Source organism: Actinia tenebrosa, unplaced genomic scaffold (genome assembly GCF_029948245.1).
Source record: "Actinia tenebrosa isolate PJP-AT-01 unplaced genomic scaffold, QUT_ActTen_1.0 PGA_scaffold11__36_contigs__length_13525064, whole genome shotgun sequence".
Lineage (NCBI taxonomy): Eukaryota > Metazoa > Cnidaria > Anthozoa > Actiniaria > Actiniidae > Actinia > Actinia tenebrosa.
In genome coordinates, this window is record NW_028292571.1 from 11,369,925 (window position 1) to 11,389,380 (window position 19,456).

Consider the following 19,456-nt stretch of genomic DNA (forward strand, 5'->3'; position numbering starts at 1 on the left):
CGTATCAGGGATTTGTAATTGGGGTGGGGGGTCCTTACATACCAAATTTTCACTATTCTTGGTTTGCAATCAATCCCAAGAGAGCACAATAACAAAAGGGATGTCCGCCATGTTGGAAGATATAACAAAAGAATTCATTGAAAAATCTTTGGTCAAATTCTTCCAACATGGCGGCTATGGCGTCTATTGCAAACGAAGAATACGGCTATAATAGAAACAAAAAGCGTTCTGTAGAACGAAACAATCAAAGATATGTTAATTAATCACCAACACATCAAGAAAAAGTTACCTTTTTTCTTTGAAATAGGAAAGCAAATTGCTTTGTTTTCCAGTTGACATGCCGCCTACAATGATCCTGCTCGAGCTCTGTGTGAGGTTTCGCGGGCTTTTTGCTTTTGGCCATGTGCATCGCCATATACTGAACGTCTTGATCAGGAAGCCCAATGGATAATTTCGATTTTAAACGATTTTTATTTGAAACGAAACGAAAGTTGAATGTACGCAATCGGACGTACTTTACAAAAGAAAATGCATGACATAACCGGGGTCAAGCTACTGAAATCGTCTCTCCTTGAAGTAAAAGAGAACCTGTCAAAAAACAGAAGTGGATTTGAAAATCCCTGGCTTTCCTGAACATTTTGGTATATAATTCATAAGAATTTGTTAAAATTTAGAACCGTATTTTTGCTGATTTTATAAGCTCATACTATCTGTTGGCCTATACATTCGCCTCTTATGCTTGCTTAGGTTTCGTAGCCTCGAAAACGCCGCTAAAACTACTAGTTAGCGAAAGAACAGAATATTTACGGGTCATTTAGGATGTTTTGTCACGCAGTTTACTTGTGCTGTATAACTTTACTTTTAAGAACAACCTTTTGCTTTGGAAAGAGAAGAAAAAGCCCGAAAGAGCAAATCTTCCAAATGTATGGGGAATTTTTTCCAGTGATACAAAACAAACGATTCAACAGACGGACGGACAGAAAGTGAGACAGACAGACACTAAATTTAGTTAGAGGCTTTTTAATATATACTCGAGTGCTTTACTTGTAGGGAGCTCTCTTGATGATTGGGGGGAAAGGGGGGGGGCTTGGGAATAGAGAAAATATGTGTATGTCGATAAATTCAATTACTACATTAAATGCCGCAACAAATCAGGCAACAAAAATTATGGGGGGATAGCAATTTACATTAATAAAAGGGTATGGAAGGGTGTAACCTATATTTCAACCCCAAATGAGAATGTGATATGGTGTAAATTAAGAAAAACATTCTTTAATTTGGCCAATGATATTTATTTGGGTACAGTGTATCTCAGCCCACAAAATTACGAGCAAAATCGTTCTACAGACTACATTGCCGAACTAGAAGAAGAAATTGCAAATTTTTCTACAAAAGGGTCTGTCATTATACAAGGTGACTTTAACGCCAGAACGGGCTTACTCCAGGACTTTGTTTTGAATGACGATGATAGATATCTACAATTACCAGACGACTATTTAATAGACGAATGTATTAAAAGAAACTCTCTCGACGCAAATAACATAGATCATACTCGCGGTAGGGCATTAATTGATCTTTGTGTTGAAAATCGTATGAGGATCTTAAACGGGAGAGTGTTAGGAGACAACATAGGACGTAAAACGTGCCACCAATACAACGGAAGCAGTCTAGTAGATTATGCTACAGCAGATGCAACCCTTTTGCATATAATAAGATATTTTAAAGTAAATAATCTACAGCCCGACATCTCTGACCACTGCCATATTTCATATGGCATTAAATATCAATCTAGTGGAACGTCTGTCACAACGGACCAGAGTTCTCAATGCAAAACTCACAAATACGAGTCTCTATTACTAAGCGAAGCGGCAAAACAACGAATTCTAGTATTATTACAGTCAGATGGTTTTAAAACGAAATTAGCGAACTATGAAGAAAATATTTGCAACGAAAATAAAACGAATAATGACGACTTAACAAATATTTTACAAATATTTTGCTAGACGTTTGCAAACAAGCAGGGGCGTCTCTTAAAAGTCAGAAAAAGAAATATAAAAAACAAGATGCCTTGTGGTTCGATTTAGAATGCAAAACCGAAAAAGAAAATCTTAGAGCTTTAGGAAAACTCTTATCTAAGTCCACGCAAAACGAACCGTCACTTAGACAACATTTGTATCTACCAAAAGAAAAAACGGTTCAAATCTCTATGCCGGAAGAAGAAATCTTGTTACTACACAAGCTAAATTTTGACAACCCTAAAAAAACTATGGAAAGATATTAGAACATTATTTAATGTTGGCAAAAAGCAACTAGGACAGAGCTGCCCTGTTGAAATCAATAAAGTTTTTACTCACTTTAAAAATTTGAATAAAAGTGAAGTTGTGAGGAATGCAGAGGTTGAAGTTAATAACCCTTCAACTGACAAAGGAGGTGCTGATATACTAGACTTTGAAATTGCTCCTGAGGAAATTGTTGATGCAATTGGTAAATTAAGTCAAATAAGTCTCCAGGAATAGATAACATACCAAATGAGGTCCTTAAGTTAGGTAAATCTGTATTATGTAAACCTCTCACTCTACTCTTCAACAAAATACTGGTCTCCGGTAATTTTCCTCAGAGCTGGCGAACAGGACTAATTGTTCCAATACACAAAAAAGGTGACAACGAGGATATAGAAAATTATAGGGGGATAACTCTCCTGTCAGCCATAGGAAAACTTTTCACATCTATTTTGAACCAAAGGCTCTATAGCTACCTTGTTAACAAGGGTATCATCAAAATTGAGCAATTAGGTTTTAGAAAAAATCACTCCACAATCGATGGGATTTTTTTACTAAAGAATCTAATCGACCGTGAAGTTCAATTTAGCAATAATCGTAAAGCAAATATGTTGTTTTCATGCTTCGTTGACTTTAAAAAGGCCTTCGATTGCATACCAAGGCATAAACTGCTCTCCAAAATAGAGCAGGCCGGCGTAAAAGGGAACTTTTTATCTATTATTAGGTCTATGTACAAGGAGGACTGTTCAGCTATAAAACAGGAGGGGCTGATAACAGAATCTTTTCAATGCTATAAGGGAGTAAAACAAGACTGTATGCTAAGTCACACTCTTTTTAATCTATTTCTTAGCGACTTACCAGATATTCTAAAACAATCTGAAATCGCTGATCCTATTCTAATGCAATGGATCGCTTCTAAATTGTCTTATTCTAATTGTCTACTAAGCAAAAACCCAAAGGATCTACAATCATTACTCAACTAGCTAAATTCATACTCCAACAGTAATGGGTTAACAGTGAACATTGAGAAGACAAAAGCAGGACGACGTCTAACCAACTATACCTTTCGCTATAGGGATCATATCCTTGAAAACGTTCGGCTATACAAGTATCTAGGTCTAACCTTAAGTGCTTTCGGGAATTTCTAGATTGCACAACAAGAACTTAAAAAATCAGCCTTAAAAGCTTTGTTTAAACTGAAAAAAGAGATGGGATGTTTTTTTAACCACGACCCTACATTAACACTAAAATTATTTGATTCTTTAGTAAAGCCGATCCTTCTTTACGGTAGTGAAGTCTGGGGCACTGACAATATGAAGACTGGCAATCCAATTGAGTCAGTTCATATAAAATTTTGCAAAATGTTACTTGGGGTTGGAAGAAAGGCTACCAATTCGGCTTGTCTAGCCGAATTAGGTCAACTCCCCATCAATTTAAATGCAAAATTAAGATCAGTTAAGTTCTGGCTAAACAGTAACAAAACTTGAGAACCGCCAAAAACTGTCTGCAATTGTATATAGAGAATCATTAGCAATAAACAACAATAACTGGTCTAGTAAAGTAAAATCTTTATTAGACCGAAGCGGCTTAGGGAATATCTGGCTTGAAATAAACTACAATCATCGTTCAAGTCAGAACCCATTCAAAATAATTAAAACTAGATTAACGGATATAGAAATTCAAGTCTGGCGAGGGGAACTCTTCAACGATGAAAAAACTAGAAGAGGCCCACCAGGACAAAAAAATAAATTAAGGACATATCGCCTGGTAAATACAGATTACTCGTTTGAAAATTATATAATCGAAGTTAAGAATTTTGAACACAGAAAAGCATTAACCAAGTTGAGAATCAGTAATCACGACCTTGAAATCTAAAAGGGAAGACTTTCAAGGGAGTACAAAACAAACAAAAAAAAAAAAAAAAAAACAGAAGAAAGGAGATGCTTCCATTGCCCAGATAGTGTAGGAGATGAGAGGCATTTCCTTCTTCACTGTACATTATATTCAAATCTAAGGGAAGAACTCTTCAAGGACATAAATAACATAAACAATGATTCTCTTTTGTTAAAAATGAGAACGAGCTGTTTCTGCTATTTATGAGTCCGCCCAAATTGTTAGCAGTTGCAGTAGCAAAATATGTCCACAACTGTTTCATAAAAAGATCACATGCAATACAGAATTAATATAGTATGTGGTCTTCTTACCCAGACTAGGCTAAAATAATAATCGTACTAATAGGTTAAATAGGTGAATCTATGATAACATAAGAAAAATTACTATAAATCATCAATTATAACTTTCATACGTTAATGTTTTTTCGGGTAAAATGTCAATGTATTTTATTTTATTATACGACTATTACGTAATTTTACCTTATAAGGTCAAGAGAGCTCGCAAAATATGGCACCGTATTATGCTAGTCCTGTCCAGGTTTAACCGGTTTAACCAGGACAGGACTAGCATAGTACGCTCGCAACTTTTCGCAACTTTTTTCATCATGTTTCGAGGTGAAAGTGACCTTAAATTTTGACCTAAATCTTCACTATGACACGAACACTGACCTAGATTTCCTAGACATCAATTTTGAAATAGATGACGATGTTCTTTTAAAAGTTTTTGAAAACCCGCAGGATACGACAGTCGAAGTACAGAAGGACAACGAGCTCGAGACCACTAATTTCGCCGATGAAGATGAAGTATCAACATTCATAAGAGAAAACAGGAACAAAAACACTGCAAAAAAGACACATAACGATTTACAAGTCTTCTACACGTGGGCAAAAACGATTAAAGAAACAAGAAAAATTGAAGAGATACCGCCTAATGAGCTGGACAAACTACTAGCCTGTTTTGTGGTAAAAGTACACAAGCAAAATGGCGATGAATTTGAACCAGATACTCTTACCTCCTATTTCCGTAGTATCGACCGCTTCCTTAGAGAACAAGGCAAACAATACTCCATTTTGCTGGATAGAGAATTCAACCGTTTTCGGGAAGCCTTGGCTTGCAAAAGAAAGGAGCTCCGTAGGCGTGGGAAAGGCCAGAAGCCAAACAAGGCACAGGGGCTGAGTACAGACCATATTCAGATATTAGTATAGGAAATCGCACGATCTCCTCAAGTACAATTTGGAAATTAATAGACACGAGTAATGTTTTGAAAGTTCTTGTAATTGCACGAGCCTTTAGGCGAGTGCAATTAAAGAACTTTCAAAACATTACGAGTGTCTATTAATTCCAAATTGTACGAGAAGATCGTGCGATTTTTTGTTTATAGTTCACTCAACAAAATGTCAGTAAAAAATGCGAAGCGACGCCGTTCATTTTCGCCTGTTTGGCGGCCGATTTTCAGTCCATCGCGCAACTGAAATGCATAAAAAAGACTAGTTCTTACGGCTTTAAAATCTTATTTATATGCTTTTTAAGTACAAAATGATAGAAAATAATTGTTTTGACATTGTTTTGGCCATGTTTCCATAGCGACTTAATTCGGTGCTCCTACGGAGTACAATTAACGCTATAATTGTACTCCTCTCGACCAATCAGAGTCTAGTAATTTTGTTGAGTGTACTATAATGGCAAAAACAACAGCTTGAGAACAATTATCCTCAAGTCCTTCTGCGTACAGTTTGGTTTCACAACACTGTTTACTTGGGTTGGAGAGCACAAGATGAGCACCATCGTGTAAGATACGGCGACTTTGAAGTCAAAACAGATGGAGAAAGAGAGTACGTGGAATGGATTAAGGAACGCGGAAGCAAAACTAGAACAGGCGAAAATGAGTTCGTCCCGGATCGTCCGTTCAATCCTAAGATGTTTGCAACTGGTGGACCTCGTTGTCCAGTGAAATTATTCAAGGAGTACATTTCTCATGTACCACCAGAAATGAAAAAATCAGAATCTCCTTTCTACTTGGCAGGCATTCAAAAACCATTATCAGAGATATGGTATAAGAGACAACCACTTGGAAAGCACTCGCTGGCACAGTTCATGAAAGAGATGTGCAAAGCCGCCGGTATTGAAGGCCGTTTTACCAACCACTCGGCACGAAGAAACATGATTTCAACGCTACGAAAAGAAAACGTAGAGCCTCTGAATATAATCGCCCTGGCTGGCCAGAGAAACCTAAAGTTTTTGGATAATTATTCAGAAGCGTCAACAGAGCAACAGCACGTTATGTCTTCCAAATTAAGTGAGCACATCGAAGGAAGAAAACTAACGAAAGATTCGGCCTTGAGTCCTAAAGTACCGCTTCAACTTTCCAGTACTCTGACATCCAATCCATTTGAGCCTGCAGAACAGCCAGAATCCAATCAAAGCATGTTTTATGGAGCTGTTTTCAATAACTGTTCTATCAACTTTGGTAGAGATCATCATGCTTTGGCGGTTGAACCATCCCCCAGTTTTAAGAAGAAATTCAAGAGAATTGATCCATTAAACAGCGACGATGAGCTATAAGAACTAGCGAACTCACTAAGCTTTTTGTTTTTTGCTGGAATTCGTCTTCATGATTCTAACTTTTCAAAACTTTTGATTGTTAGTAAACTTATTTTGAATCGATGCGAAGTGTGATTTTACGAAGATCATATCTAGTTTGACGAGTTTCATGTCAGTTGTCATGTAATTTGCCTATTGACCAATAAGATTAAAGGCACTTAATGGGTTTCCTTGTGTTTACGTTTTTTCTGAGATAGCGTGCGGACCTTGAAAACTCAAAAAATACTGATAAACTCGCTCAAAAAGGGACAAATACATATCAATTTTCAATGTCGTATAATAAATAACGTATTTGGGTTTTTCCCGTAATAAGGGCTGATATTTTACTCATTACTCGTATTTTTCCTCGTCCCTACGGGACTCGGAAAAATACATTCGCAACTCGTAAAATATCAACCCGTATTACGGGAAAAAACCCAAATAAGATATAAATACTCGATACCGAATAAAAAAGTCTGTCTGTCTGTCTGTGTAAAAAGTGTACAATAACTAGTGAACAGAATTATTCTCTATTTCCTTCAAACAATAGACCTTATTCGTGGTGTGACAATGTTCTCTCAATTCAGCGTGACAAACCTCTGGAGGATTCATTTTTTTTTTTTTCGTTTTTTTTTTTTTTTACTCTTCAAACAAGACCCTGTTGGCAGGGTAGACTGGGATACCTGGAGGACCTGGAGGACCTGGTTTCAACATGCATGGAGGATTTAGTTGGTTGAGCTTCCAAAACTACTAAGTATTTCCTTGACGTCTCGAAGTAATGATAAACCAGACCCTAGTTGGGACGATTTACTAGTATCAGAGTCTCGAAGAATCTAAAGGAGAAGTAAAAATAAAATTCCAAAATTCCGTTTGTAGGCAAAGCGTTTATGCCATACTCATCAAACTCATCGAATAACTCAATCTGGAACTCCAATTCCAGTTCCAGGTTCCAGATTTTGGCATACGTAATTAGTAACACGTTTCAAAAGCATGCAAAATCGCACGGCTCGCTTTCAAATCGAAATGCTTCATTTAAAGACTAATATTTGCTCAAAACCTCTCTCATACTTGCTTTAAATTATATAATTTATCGATATTTTTTAATGAATCGCCATTCTTTTGAAGAAAAATTAAAGAGATCACTATAACGCATCGAACGACAAAGATCAAACCCTGGAATGTGGGTAGCAAATTATTCATTTTGCTTCTAGCTTAAATCAAATAGATTCTTAAAATAAACATTGCTATTATATGTACCTCATGTTCCCTTGCAGAGGCGTATCAGGGTTTTGTAATTGGGGTGGGGGGTCCTTACAGACCAAATTGTCACTATACGGCTATAATTGAAACGAAAGGTGTTCTGTAGAATGAAACAATCAAAGATATGTTAATTAATCACCAACACATCAAGAAAAAGCTACCTTTTTTTTCTGAAATAGGAAAGCAAATGGCTTTGTTTTCCAGTTGACATGCCACCTACAATGATCCTGCTCGAGCTCTGTGTGAGGTTTTGCGGACTTTTTGCTTTTGGTCCTGTGCATCGCCATATATTGAACGTCTCGATCAGGAAGCCCAATGGATAATTTCGATTTTAAACGATTTTTATTTGAAACGAAACGAAAAGACGGCCCTGAGAAGCGAGAAAACTGATTTTCTTAACTGCTTAAGTTAAGTCTAAACAAATCTTCACACACTGCATCAACGGCCGGTTAGATTTTTTTGGCTTTGAAAGGGGGTGGGGGGTCACGGGCACTTTGTGACCTCCCCTGTATACGCCCCTGCTTTGTGAGTAGACTTTGAAGCCAAAATAAATACATAAACATAGGTTATAAGACTATATTGTCAAGTTCAAGAGAATATATAACGAGTCATGCTGAATGAATTTATTTTATATTATCGCTTATCGTAATTCTGACTCTTGAAACCCTGTTCTCCTTATCGATCTTCGTTTGTTCGTGCAGAAAATACAGTTCGAGTAGATGAATCATTTATAGTTAACCAAAACAAACTTTTTTCCATGAAGTTCATTGAAAATTCTTAGAAATAATCGCTTCGAAATCCTCGCTATCTTCTCGGCTTGAAATCCTTGTTTACGATATTGATATGTAGAGGCTACATGAATTGCACGTGTAGTTGCCGTGGATGATCAAAGGAATAGCGCAGCGCAGTCGTGACGTCATAAAAACGAAGACAAAGGCGAAATTCGGACAAACAAACTTACAAGTTTACTTTCAGCAGATAATTTTCACAGCCGATCGCAGTTGATCTTAGTTTACATGGGTTATTATTGTAACTTTAAGTAAAAATAATAAAATCGGTTCGTATAATCATCTTAGCGGTTAAACAGAATGCAATGTTTGTCCGAATCTTTAAGCTATTTTTAGAATCAGTGCGCTGCGCTATTTCAACGCGGTTCAACAAAACAAGTTTATTTCACAACTATTTCACTGAATTAATGGTCTGATAAGTCTGTGATGATCCGGTGAAAACCTAACACACACAATTAAAACATTACAAACATAAATACATGAAAACCATAGCAAAGAAAAAGGAAAAAAGACACAAAAAAAATCCCCAATATGACAACCACGGCATAGCACAAATTCGCCTCGTGGCCAGCACACACACACACGCAAAGCAACATGGAATACGTAAAACACGGAACCAGTTACGTAATACAGACATGGACAAAGGACTCACGGAACATAATAAAAAACGAACTTGTTGAGGATAAGCCTGAAAATGATAAATTAATATTTCTAGTTCGGCTGTCTTAAATTACGGCGGTCAACGAAATAGAGCATGCGTAGACATAAACCTGTGCCACGTGATCTGCTAGCTCCGCCCTCTCATAATCACTTGACAACATAGTGACATTGAGTGATATCTGGTACATGATAATTGATTGGACTATAGACTGGAACCCTATAGCAGATACCCGCAAAGGTCACTTGGGTAAGTTCCTGAAGACCCCTGGGTACTATTGCGCAATTTTGTTATTTTGGCGCGGAGAAAACAAAAAAACAAAGGCATTTTACGACTGTGATATCACAGGTATCCCAGTAAAAATTCATGAGTATCCCAAAGGATACGAAATGAATAACGATGATATCCCGACGAGTTTCAAAACAATAGCTGGATGTTTGTCACGTTCATTTGGGAAAGTCACACCACGAATGAGGTATTTTATTGCATTTGGGTCAAATTTTTATACATTTCATTATATTGACCCAAATGCCTCGATTTGGGTTGTTCGAAATCCCGCACTCTGAGAGAACTATGAATAGAGTGCGGTAACACTGATACATTCTATTGTTACTATTGAATGATTAAAATGCAGACCCTTGAAATCAAAGGTATATAACCTGTGATACAAAATACACCATATCATATAAGCCAAGACCGAGGGGTATTCTGGGTAATCAATATTTAGGGATAGTGTTCTCATACAGACACATGCATGAAGAGTGACAACAATGCTTTATTCGGTAACTGAAATCAATGTTCAAGAACTGAACATCACTGCAAGTTTCATAACATGAGAAGTCTGTTTCCCCGAGTTGCACGCTGAAGTTTGGTTTTTCGTGCCGCCAGTCAAAAATATGAAAGGTACCAACTGATTAGGTTTGATTGACGGCAGCGGAAAACCAACTTTCAACTTGCAGCTCACAGGCACAGAGTTGGCATGTTTACGAAAATTATAATAAAAACTATGTTTAAATTGTTATCCTTTTTACCCATGTCATTTTTTCAAACTTTTTCAAAATTGCAGTTTCTTTTATACCTTTGATATTTCAAGTCCCGTGCAAAATTTACGGGTTTTGGCCTCTTGAAGGCTAAAACCGGCCTCTATCATTTTTCATGCAAATTTTGAAGACGGTGCCAATGGGGCTAGTAGTTAACTGACAATTGGTAAAAAAAATACTAGTTAACTGACAAATAACCCAAAATTAGTCATTCAAAACAGGCCAGCGATAACTTAAAACTAAAAGTTAACAGTTAACTGATATTTCATTATTTTGGTTAATAGTATAGTCAGCGCTCGTAAAATTATTACAGTTAACTAACATTCGGCCGAACAATTAGTAGTTAACTGAGAACTAGGTTCCCAAATGGCACCTTCTTTGGACTGTTCAATAAGGTCATTCAGCGTAATTTGAGCGCGAGCGCGCTCGTGGTATACATTTAAAAGTTCAATAATTGGAAATTACCTCAGAAATTAAATATAGGCAATTTTAAACTTGTATAGGTCACGTGATCATACCCCCTCTTCAATTTCATTGAAAAAACTTTGTGAAAACGAACTCCGGAAATGAAAGAGCACCTCGATATTGAGTACGAAGGTCACGTTTTAGCTTATTGTATGATATTATTATGATCTGTATCCTTGGGTTGCAACCACGTGACTCAAAATCCTTTCAGCTTCTCTTTACATTACTGCCTATTTTCTATTCTTTCTACACTTTCTCAACTCACATGATTTTCTACGGAGAGAAAAAACAATAGGTCGTTTGCACGATGGCGTCATTTGACTCCCACTACGGAGATGCCTCGCGAATTTTCTTTCTTATTCAAATTTGTATTCCCTCATGAGAATAGTAAGAAAATTGGTGCCAATTAACTGAACAAAAGAAAGTATGCAAGGGAGAAGAGTCTGGTAGTAGAGGTCAATGACGCCATCGTCCAAACGTTCTATTTGCAGTCAAAAATGGATTACGATCACGTGACTATTCTTTACCCTGTTTGGAATAAGTGTGCCACAAAAATACTAATAATAAGTGGTAAACGTTATTAAAAAGTAAGGCTTGTTAAGAGGGACATTAGCGTCTATAGTCCCCATAGCTCGTTCTGTACAATAATTGCCAGACATACCGCTGTTTTTGATGACCACAGACTTTTATAACATAGCCAGCTCTGATTGGTTAATCGGCGTGCGCGAGCGTCTTGGGCGACACTCGCGCTTCTTTCGTGCTTAGCAGCCTCCCCCGTGCATCCATAACTGGATAAACGCACGCTAAGCATTGACCATTCCTTAAATTTACATACAGGCTTAGCATCGTCTATAAGTTGTGTATTTATAATACACAATAAAAGTTAACGTTGTCGGTTGGAAATCTCAAATCTCAAATCTCAAATCTCAAATCTCAAATCTCAAATCTCAAATCTCAAATCTCAAATCTCAAATCTCAAATCTCAAATCTCAAATCTCAAATCTCAAATCTCAAATCTCAAATCTCAAATCTCAAATCTCAAATCTCAAATCTCAAATCTCAAATCTCAAATCTCAAATCTCAAATCTCAAATCTCAAATCTCAAATCTCAAATCTCAAATCTCAAATCTCAAATCTCAAATCTCAAATCTCAAATCTCAAATCTCAAATCTCAAATCTCAAATCTGAGGGCAATTAACACTCAGAATTTAATACATTCACAGCCAAATAATGCAGTTCTCTTTTAGATTGGAATATGAGGAATTGCATTTTATTAGAAATGTGATGTATCGTATTTAAGTCAGGAAACTTAAAAGAACAACAATCCCGTTTAGCCTCAGATCGCACCTTACAGATTTTTCGAAATAGTTGGATACTATTCAAAGTCCGTGGGATTTAGCAACAATGTATGCATGGAATTGTTTATGTGTCGCTATCATCGCATTATATTTCTATGCTCTTAAACGATGTTAAACCTGTTAATTGATCATGAGCCTCATGGGACAGCGGTGTTAAAATTTGATTACGATTACTGAAAATATACTAATTTATGTATCTGTGCTTGTTTCGATGATGTTACGACAATAGGCCGTTTGCAGGATGGCGTCATTTGATTACCACTATAACCAAAATTCTTTGCTAATATTCTTTCTCACTCTTTCGTTCTTATTCATCTCTATTTTCACCATAGGGCACAATAATGCTTTGCTTTCTGGTAGGGTAACCAATATATCAAAAAACTGTCTCAAAATGAAACGTTCTTCAATTGAATGTGCTATATGCCTGCTTTTATATCTGAACAATATTGATCATATCAGTTTATTCTGAGTTAATTTCCAACGTTCAGAATCACTAATCTTTGGTTCTACAGAAAATGTATTAAAATTTACTTTACACTTCTTCAACCTTCTATCTCTTTCTGCATCTTATTGTTTTATTTTATATTGGATATCAAACAAGGCATTTTCGACTGACATTGTCTGATCAGACTTCAGCAAAATGTTTCCTCTGGTTACCCCAAACCCCGCAAGGTATTATGTGTATGGGAAAGAAAAAAATTCAAATATGTATTTATCCATGAGAATAGTAAGACAATTGGTGCTAATTAACTTAACGAAAGAAAGTATGCAAGGGATTCTGGCATAGTGGTAGTCAAGTGACGCCATAATGCAAATTTCTTATTCTAGCTATTTTGAAGTGTGGAAGATTGATAACTCGCAGTGAAAATGTAGTTTTTGATTTTAGAAGGAAAAAAAAGATATATCCTTCCCCCTACACAAAAGTTACCTCTAGGAATAGTTAAGGGGAAAACAGGCTGTAAAAAGGGGAGGGGGAGTAAAGGAGAAAACAGACTGTAAGGGGAGGGGTAGTAAGGAAAAGACAGACTGTCACTGTAGGGGTAGTAAGGAAAAGACAGACTGTCAGAGTAGGGGTAGTAAAGAAAGAACATGTGTCAGGCGAGGGTAGCAAGAAGAAAACGTATCGCACTGTCAGAAGAGGGGTTGTATTAATGAGAAAAGCAGACAGTCAGGGGAGGCGTAGTAAGGGGAAAACATAATGGCGGGGGAGGGGGTGGGGTAGTAAGGGGAAAACAGACTCTCAGGGGAGGATTTGTAAGGAGAAAACATACTTTTAAGAAAGGGGTTGTAAGGGGAACAAACTGACAGGGTAGGGTTAGTTAGGGGAAATAGACTGTCAGGGGAGGGGTCGTAAGGGAAACCACAGTTTTTAGGGGAGGGGTAGTAAGGGCTTTTGTAGGGAAAAAGACTGTCCTTCCTTTACTAAACTTGTTTCGTAGTTTGTGTATCTTCAGTTGTTTTTACTTCATCCAGTTCTTGTTGTTGCTTTCTCGCTGGTTTGGAACGTGCCTTCACTTTGGTTCTGACCTATTTTTACAAGCGTTAAATAATAATTTCAGTCAGCAAAATTTCAGTATTTTTTATAATAAGGGCTAGTAATTATTTCTCGCCATGTGGGATGGAATCGGAGGGTTTTTGTTTTGACATCATTTATAATACCTAATCCCCAAGGGAGCCTCAATAAATATAGCTTTCTATCTTGTATGCGATACCACCCCCCTCCCTTTTATATCTATCAATATATAGCTGATCTTTCCCTCAGTCGTTTAAAAACCATGTGATTCCCCCTGAATAGAGCCAGCCCGTACCGCTAGGAACGAGTTACATGATTGGATTAAAAAACAATAGATTGGTCATCCAAACAACAGCACTAAACCTAACCTTACAAAAGCATTACTGTACTTAGGGAGCAATGAAAATCCAGCTTTCGAGCAGTACTGGATTACTCCCTGAATACCCTTTGAGCCACCAAAATGTAAATCAAGACCGGTCCGTTAACAAAAAGTAGAAGAAGAACTATCGCATTCCATAGACCAACGTTCTCTTCTTCATTGTCTTCGGTGCATTGGAAACATTTATTAATTCCTAATCTTAGGGAGTGGCCAAAAAAAAGGTGGGTGGACCAAAAATATTCGATTATAAAAATGAAAAAAAGAAAAGAAAGAAAGAAAAGAAAAGAAAAACCTGGTGAATCCCCCCTGTCTTAGGCTCAATAGAGTATGGTGACCCATTCCCAATATGTCTCAGAAAATGACGAGACAGCTCTCAGTAATATAAGAGGCTTATTTTGTAATAAGCCACCCATTATCTGAGTGTAAGAAAAAGTTACCCACACCGGTTTTTATAGCCCACCCTACCCTTTACTTTCTTATCAAATGAGTGGCTTATATTAGCATGACCCACTCTCTATTTGGATCGAGTAGTGCCCAAACAGCATCTTGTTTTTCATAGCTCACCCTCCCATTTTCTTTCTGACCAGTCCCTTACCTTACTAACGACGAAAACACACAGCGCGATGCCTGCAACAACTCCTACTGCGATAAAGACATACGTAAATGTTGACGTCCCGTCTCTATTGCCACCCAGGTTGTTTTGTTCCTGATATGTGATCTCTGAGACCTTCAAACTGGACAAGGCACCGCTCTGGTGAGCTTGGTCAAGTGTGCTGCGAACAGAACGGCTTGAGCTAGAGCCAGATGAGAAATACGCCGTCGAACTGAAAAAAACATTGTTAGTAAGTTGATTTTTCCCTATAGATAACTTGTCGGTTCTTCTGTCTTAATTCATTGATCCCATCCATCCCATCCATGCCATCCATGCCATCCATCCCATCCATGCCATCCATGCCATCCATGCCATCCATCCCATCCATGCCATCCATGCCATCCATCCCATCCATCCCATCCATCCCATCCATGCCATCCATGCCATCCATCCCATCCATCCCATCCATCCCATCCCTCCCATCCATCCTCAAAATCTCAGCTACACTACTCTAGAAAGAGTTTCAAATATTAATTTTACCTGACCATAATGCTCCCTTCTTTAAACTCATTCACTTCAACTCTCACAAAACCTTCCAAATCTTTCAGCACTTTTGTCAATTCATCCACCACAACTTTCGCAAGATCTTTATAGGCCTGAGACTCTTTGTCCTGTAGGTCTGGGCTGAATGGCCGATCCATCTTCAAAATAAAATCTTCTTTTGCCTCTACTTGTATACTTGAGTTCCCGGATGACGTTGTCATGGTTATAAACCTAGTAGGAGTGGCTGAGGTCTTAACTAGTACCTTTGTTTTTCGATTATTTGTATTTTCTCTAGAAGACGAAACTGTAAGAGAGGCAGACGATGACATCGAGGGGACTAGTACTTTGGTGTTTCGATTATTTGTATTTTCTATAGAAGACGAAACTGTAAGAGAGGCAGACGATGACATCGAGGGGGTCTGGTGCAAGCCTTTGGAATCTGTTCCCTTGGTTACGGATTGAAATTGTTTGCTCGTTAGTGTTCTTTTTTCAGTACTGTATTTAGGTGACTCAGTTATGGACACTTTATTAGTGCTCGACTGCGTGGTTGACTTGGACATCAAAGGTTGGTGGGATGATGACGAGGTTGATTCTGTAACACAAATAAAGTAGAGTAAGTTATAGTATGAGTGGAATGGAGTGGAGTGGAGTGGAGTGGAGTGGGATAGGAAAACAAAGCAATTACAACATTTATTAAGAATTGAAACTTTGATCAAGTTCGTGCACTTGCCGCGAAATTAGTGATATTTATTTTAGTTTATCTAATTAAGTCAATATTCATGCAGCAACATCCAGTTTAGCAAAAAATAGATAAAGAAATAGTTAAATGCAAAAAATAAAAATGTAAAAAATTCCAGACATTGCTCTTGGTTTGAAGTTGGTACTAATATATATTTAATTAAAACCACTGCTTTTCAACGCAAGAAAACGGAGAAAAATAGGAAATTGAAAAAAATGTTATTGCAGTAATAAAAATTTTGCATTCCCCCAATTCTCTGAAAACTTTTTTCAACCCCCCACCCCCTCCAACACCCCCCCCCCCCCCCCCCATCATTTTACGGGTAAAATGTTTTCCGATTCCCCCTAAACTTCACCTGCCTACCCCCCCCCCCCCCCCCCCCTGCCATACATTATGAACGCAGCCTTATGAGAAATCGTGTAAACCGAAAAACGTCGAAGATTTTGCTAAATCTTTATTTAAGACGCTCTTTGACAAAAAATTCGAATCTGTATAAAAATGCCTTAAGTCAACATTTATGCAAGAACATTCGGTTGAGCAAAAAATATTTAAAAAAATATAATAATATGAATTTTTTTTTTTCTTTTTTTCTTTATTTCTTTTTTTTTTTTTTTTTTTTTTTTTTAGCTATTTGGCTCCGAAAGAACGTGTTACAAAATATTGAGCTTAAATATGTAAAGCTGTCCTTATGGCGAAAGGCCCTGTCGGTACACCCTTTAAGGTGGCTCGACTGGGTTTTGTTTGTGGCGTACCTTCGAAGTTTGAAGGGGAAATTTCTATGAGCTAACAAATAACAAAGGACTTGTCACACGACTATCTAGTACTCTCGTCAGTTAAACTTTATTTAGTAAAATATTCTTTTTGTCTTTAGAATGGTATAGTATCAAGTATATATGAAATTGCAATCACAAATCATCATAGTCGGAAGGGTTTCGGATATCATGTAAAACTTGAATCTATCTCTAGACATGTCATAATAATTTATTTGAAATTAACTTATTGGCAGCGACGCATTTCCCCTTCAAACTTCGAAGGTACGCCACAAACAAAACCCAGTCGAGCCACCTTAAATCTTTCTACTGCAAGTAGTACATAGTACTTACATACGAGTTACACCACTTATTACAAATAATTTTAAAAATTAGCGCTTACCGCGGCCAGTGTGGTGCCACTTCTTTGCCGTCACGTAAAACAACACAGCTGAAAGAATGATAACCTTGCAATGCAGTAAAAAAGCCATTATCGAACGCAGCATTAAAAGTCACCGAAGACGATAACTCCAACGTAAACTAGCTTCGCTCGACGCTAGGCTTTGCCAACTAATCCACATAGACTTCTTACATATAGTTTTATAGATGCTCTTACAATAACAGTTAGTTATGTTTCCATGGGTGAAAATTATAAACATGACAGTAGTGTACTAAAAACCTAGCGGGGGAAAAAATTGAATTAAAAAAAGATAGTTATTAAAGAACAATGTCGTGGTGGGAGGACAACGGAGAATGCTATAATAGGAACGGAAAGTTTCACTTTTTTATTATATTTTATTTTTGGTAAGAAAATGCCCAAGACTGATTTAGGGGAAAAATTCTACGATGGCTATTACAAGTTGGGCTTCCTGTGGATTTGCCAAGAACTTTGGCGCCAAAATAACGCGCGCGTGCTCCCCTTCTACCCCCTCCCCCCTACGTATACATACCCATTTTGCACTTTCGAGTTACTTGTGTGACAAACATAAGATATTTGTGTTATTCCAAAGGCTTTTATAATCTATGAATTTTTTTTTTTTTTAACTTGTATTGTTGGATTTAATTTACACTGATAGTTTTCTTGTTTGGTATGTTTAAATCGTTTCGTGATCAATGTCGTCCCAAAACTATAAAAATGAATATTGCTTTTCAATAGCTAAAAATCTTAATTTGTTTTGCTAACAGTTACGGATAAAGCCCTTAACCTTAACTATATCCTAGAATGTGCTACATTGGAGGCAGAATTATGAAATATTCGAAAAACCATACTGTACTGGTAAATTAAGTTTCATTGTCTTTTCTAGGGCATCTTATCTTCGAGTCCAAATATCAAAAATCAAGCTAGCTCAAGCTTATTTAAAGTTTTAGAAACTTTTCACCGCGGGTAGTGGCTTCATTACTTATTTAGAGGTAATTTCATAATATTATCGGACTTTCACGCTATACAGAACTAATTTGAAAAGAGTAAACAATGTATCATTTATCATAGAAATACCTAAGGAGAATTGGAACTACGTAGGAATACACCGACTTTAAACTTAAACTGATTCCCAGTTTGAGAAACGAAAGACTCCCTTCTGTTGAGGATAAATCTTGTTTGTGTTTAAGATATTCGACAATGTTTTGATCAGTAGTGCTAGGGTGTCGTGGTTCTCTATAAGACTGAAAACAGTCGAGAAAACATTGAAAAGTCACGGAAACTTTAGCTCAATGCGTAGTTTGCCGAAGAAGTCTGAGTTTAATTACACCTGTCTGACACCCGTTGCTCATCTAATGCCTTCTGAATAACGCTTTTTTTAAAAAGAAAAGAAAAAAACAGCTAGAAAAACAATTTCTTTGTTTGAAAAAGTGAGTGGTTCGCAATCTCAAACTGAATAAAAACATACGATTAAGCTTGTTAGGAAAGTGAGAGACGATAGAATAACACGATGAAACGCGTGGATTGTTAATATTTGAACTGATTGTCTCTAGCTTAGAATTTTTAAAACATTTTTAAGGACTTTTCGATCCGTGACCCTTCAGAAGTTAGCGAAAATAATGGGTAATAAAATAAAACCCAACTGGATTTTAACAATAATGTTTACTTAACAAGTTTAAAAGTGTGCGGGTTTTGATCCCACGGCTAGCGACATGCTGAATGCAAATGGCTTCTCTTCTCCTCTCTCGTATTGGCTTCACGAGCGTTTCTGTTCCATTTCTTTAATTTTACACTTTTTTTCTTTCAATAACAGCTATTTGAATCTAGAATCAAGATGAATGGTGATTCCGTATCCATGCGCAGATTTTTTTCCTAGCAACTTTTTTGTACAATCAAATATTCTAGGTGGTCCTGGTGGCCTATCCGAATTGTGGCCAGGTGAAACTCAAGGAATATATTACGCACTTCAACTCCATAGACCCCTTTCAAAATTATTCTGAATGCAAGGCGCAATAGCGAAGCGCAGCCATGACGTCATAAAAACGAAGACAAAGGCGAAATTCGGACAAACAAACTTACAAGTTTACTTTCAGCAGATACTTTTCACAGCCTATCGCAATTGATCTTAGTTTACATGGGTTATTATTGTAACTTTAAGTAAAAATAATAAAATCGATTCGTATAATCCTCGTAGCGGTTAAA

The 19,456-nt window shown here is 37.1% G+C and overlaps 1 protein-coding gene across 1 annotated transcript; it reads right to left on the minus strand.

Annotated features, from left to right (window-relative positions):
- Positions 1-12,193: 12,193 nt before the first annotated feature.
- On the minus strand, positions 12,194-17,386 carry LOC148912560 (uncharacterized). Its single transcript, XM_089027668.1, has 4 exons — positions 17,240-17,386; positions 15,346-15,940; positions 14,809-15,037; positions 12,194-13,848 (listed from the first exon to the last, which is right to left on the minus strand). Exons 1-4 carry the CDS (start codon positions 17,340-17,342, stop codon positions 13,744-13,746), a joined length of 1,032 nt encoding a protein of 343 aa, XP_088883794.1. The 5' UTR covers positions 17,343-17,386; the 3' UTR covers positions 12,194-13,743.
- Positions 17,387-19,456: the final 2,070 nt, after the last annotated feature.

What these genes read in the sequence shown, in the direction of transcription:
- LOC148912560 (XM_089027668.1), bottom strand. Translation starts at nt 17,342, where the DNA reads ATGCTGCGTTCGATAATGGCTTTTTTACTGCATTGCAAGGTTATCATT. An exon ending in GAAGGGAGCATTATGGTCAG is followed by an intron (nt 15,038 to 15,345) that starts GTAAAATTAATA and finishes TGTTTTTTTCAG; the next exon opens with TTCGACGGCGTATTTCTCAT. An exon ending in GTGTTTTCGTCGTTAGTAAG is followed by an intron (nt 13,849 to 14,808) that starts GTAAGGGACTGG and finishes TTGTAAAAATAG; the next exon opens with GTCAGAACCAAAGTGAAGGC.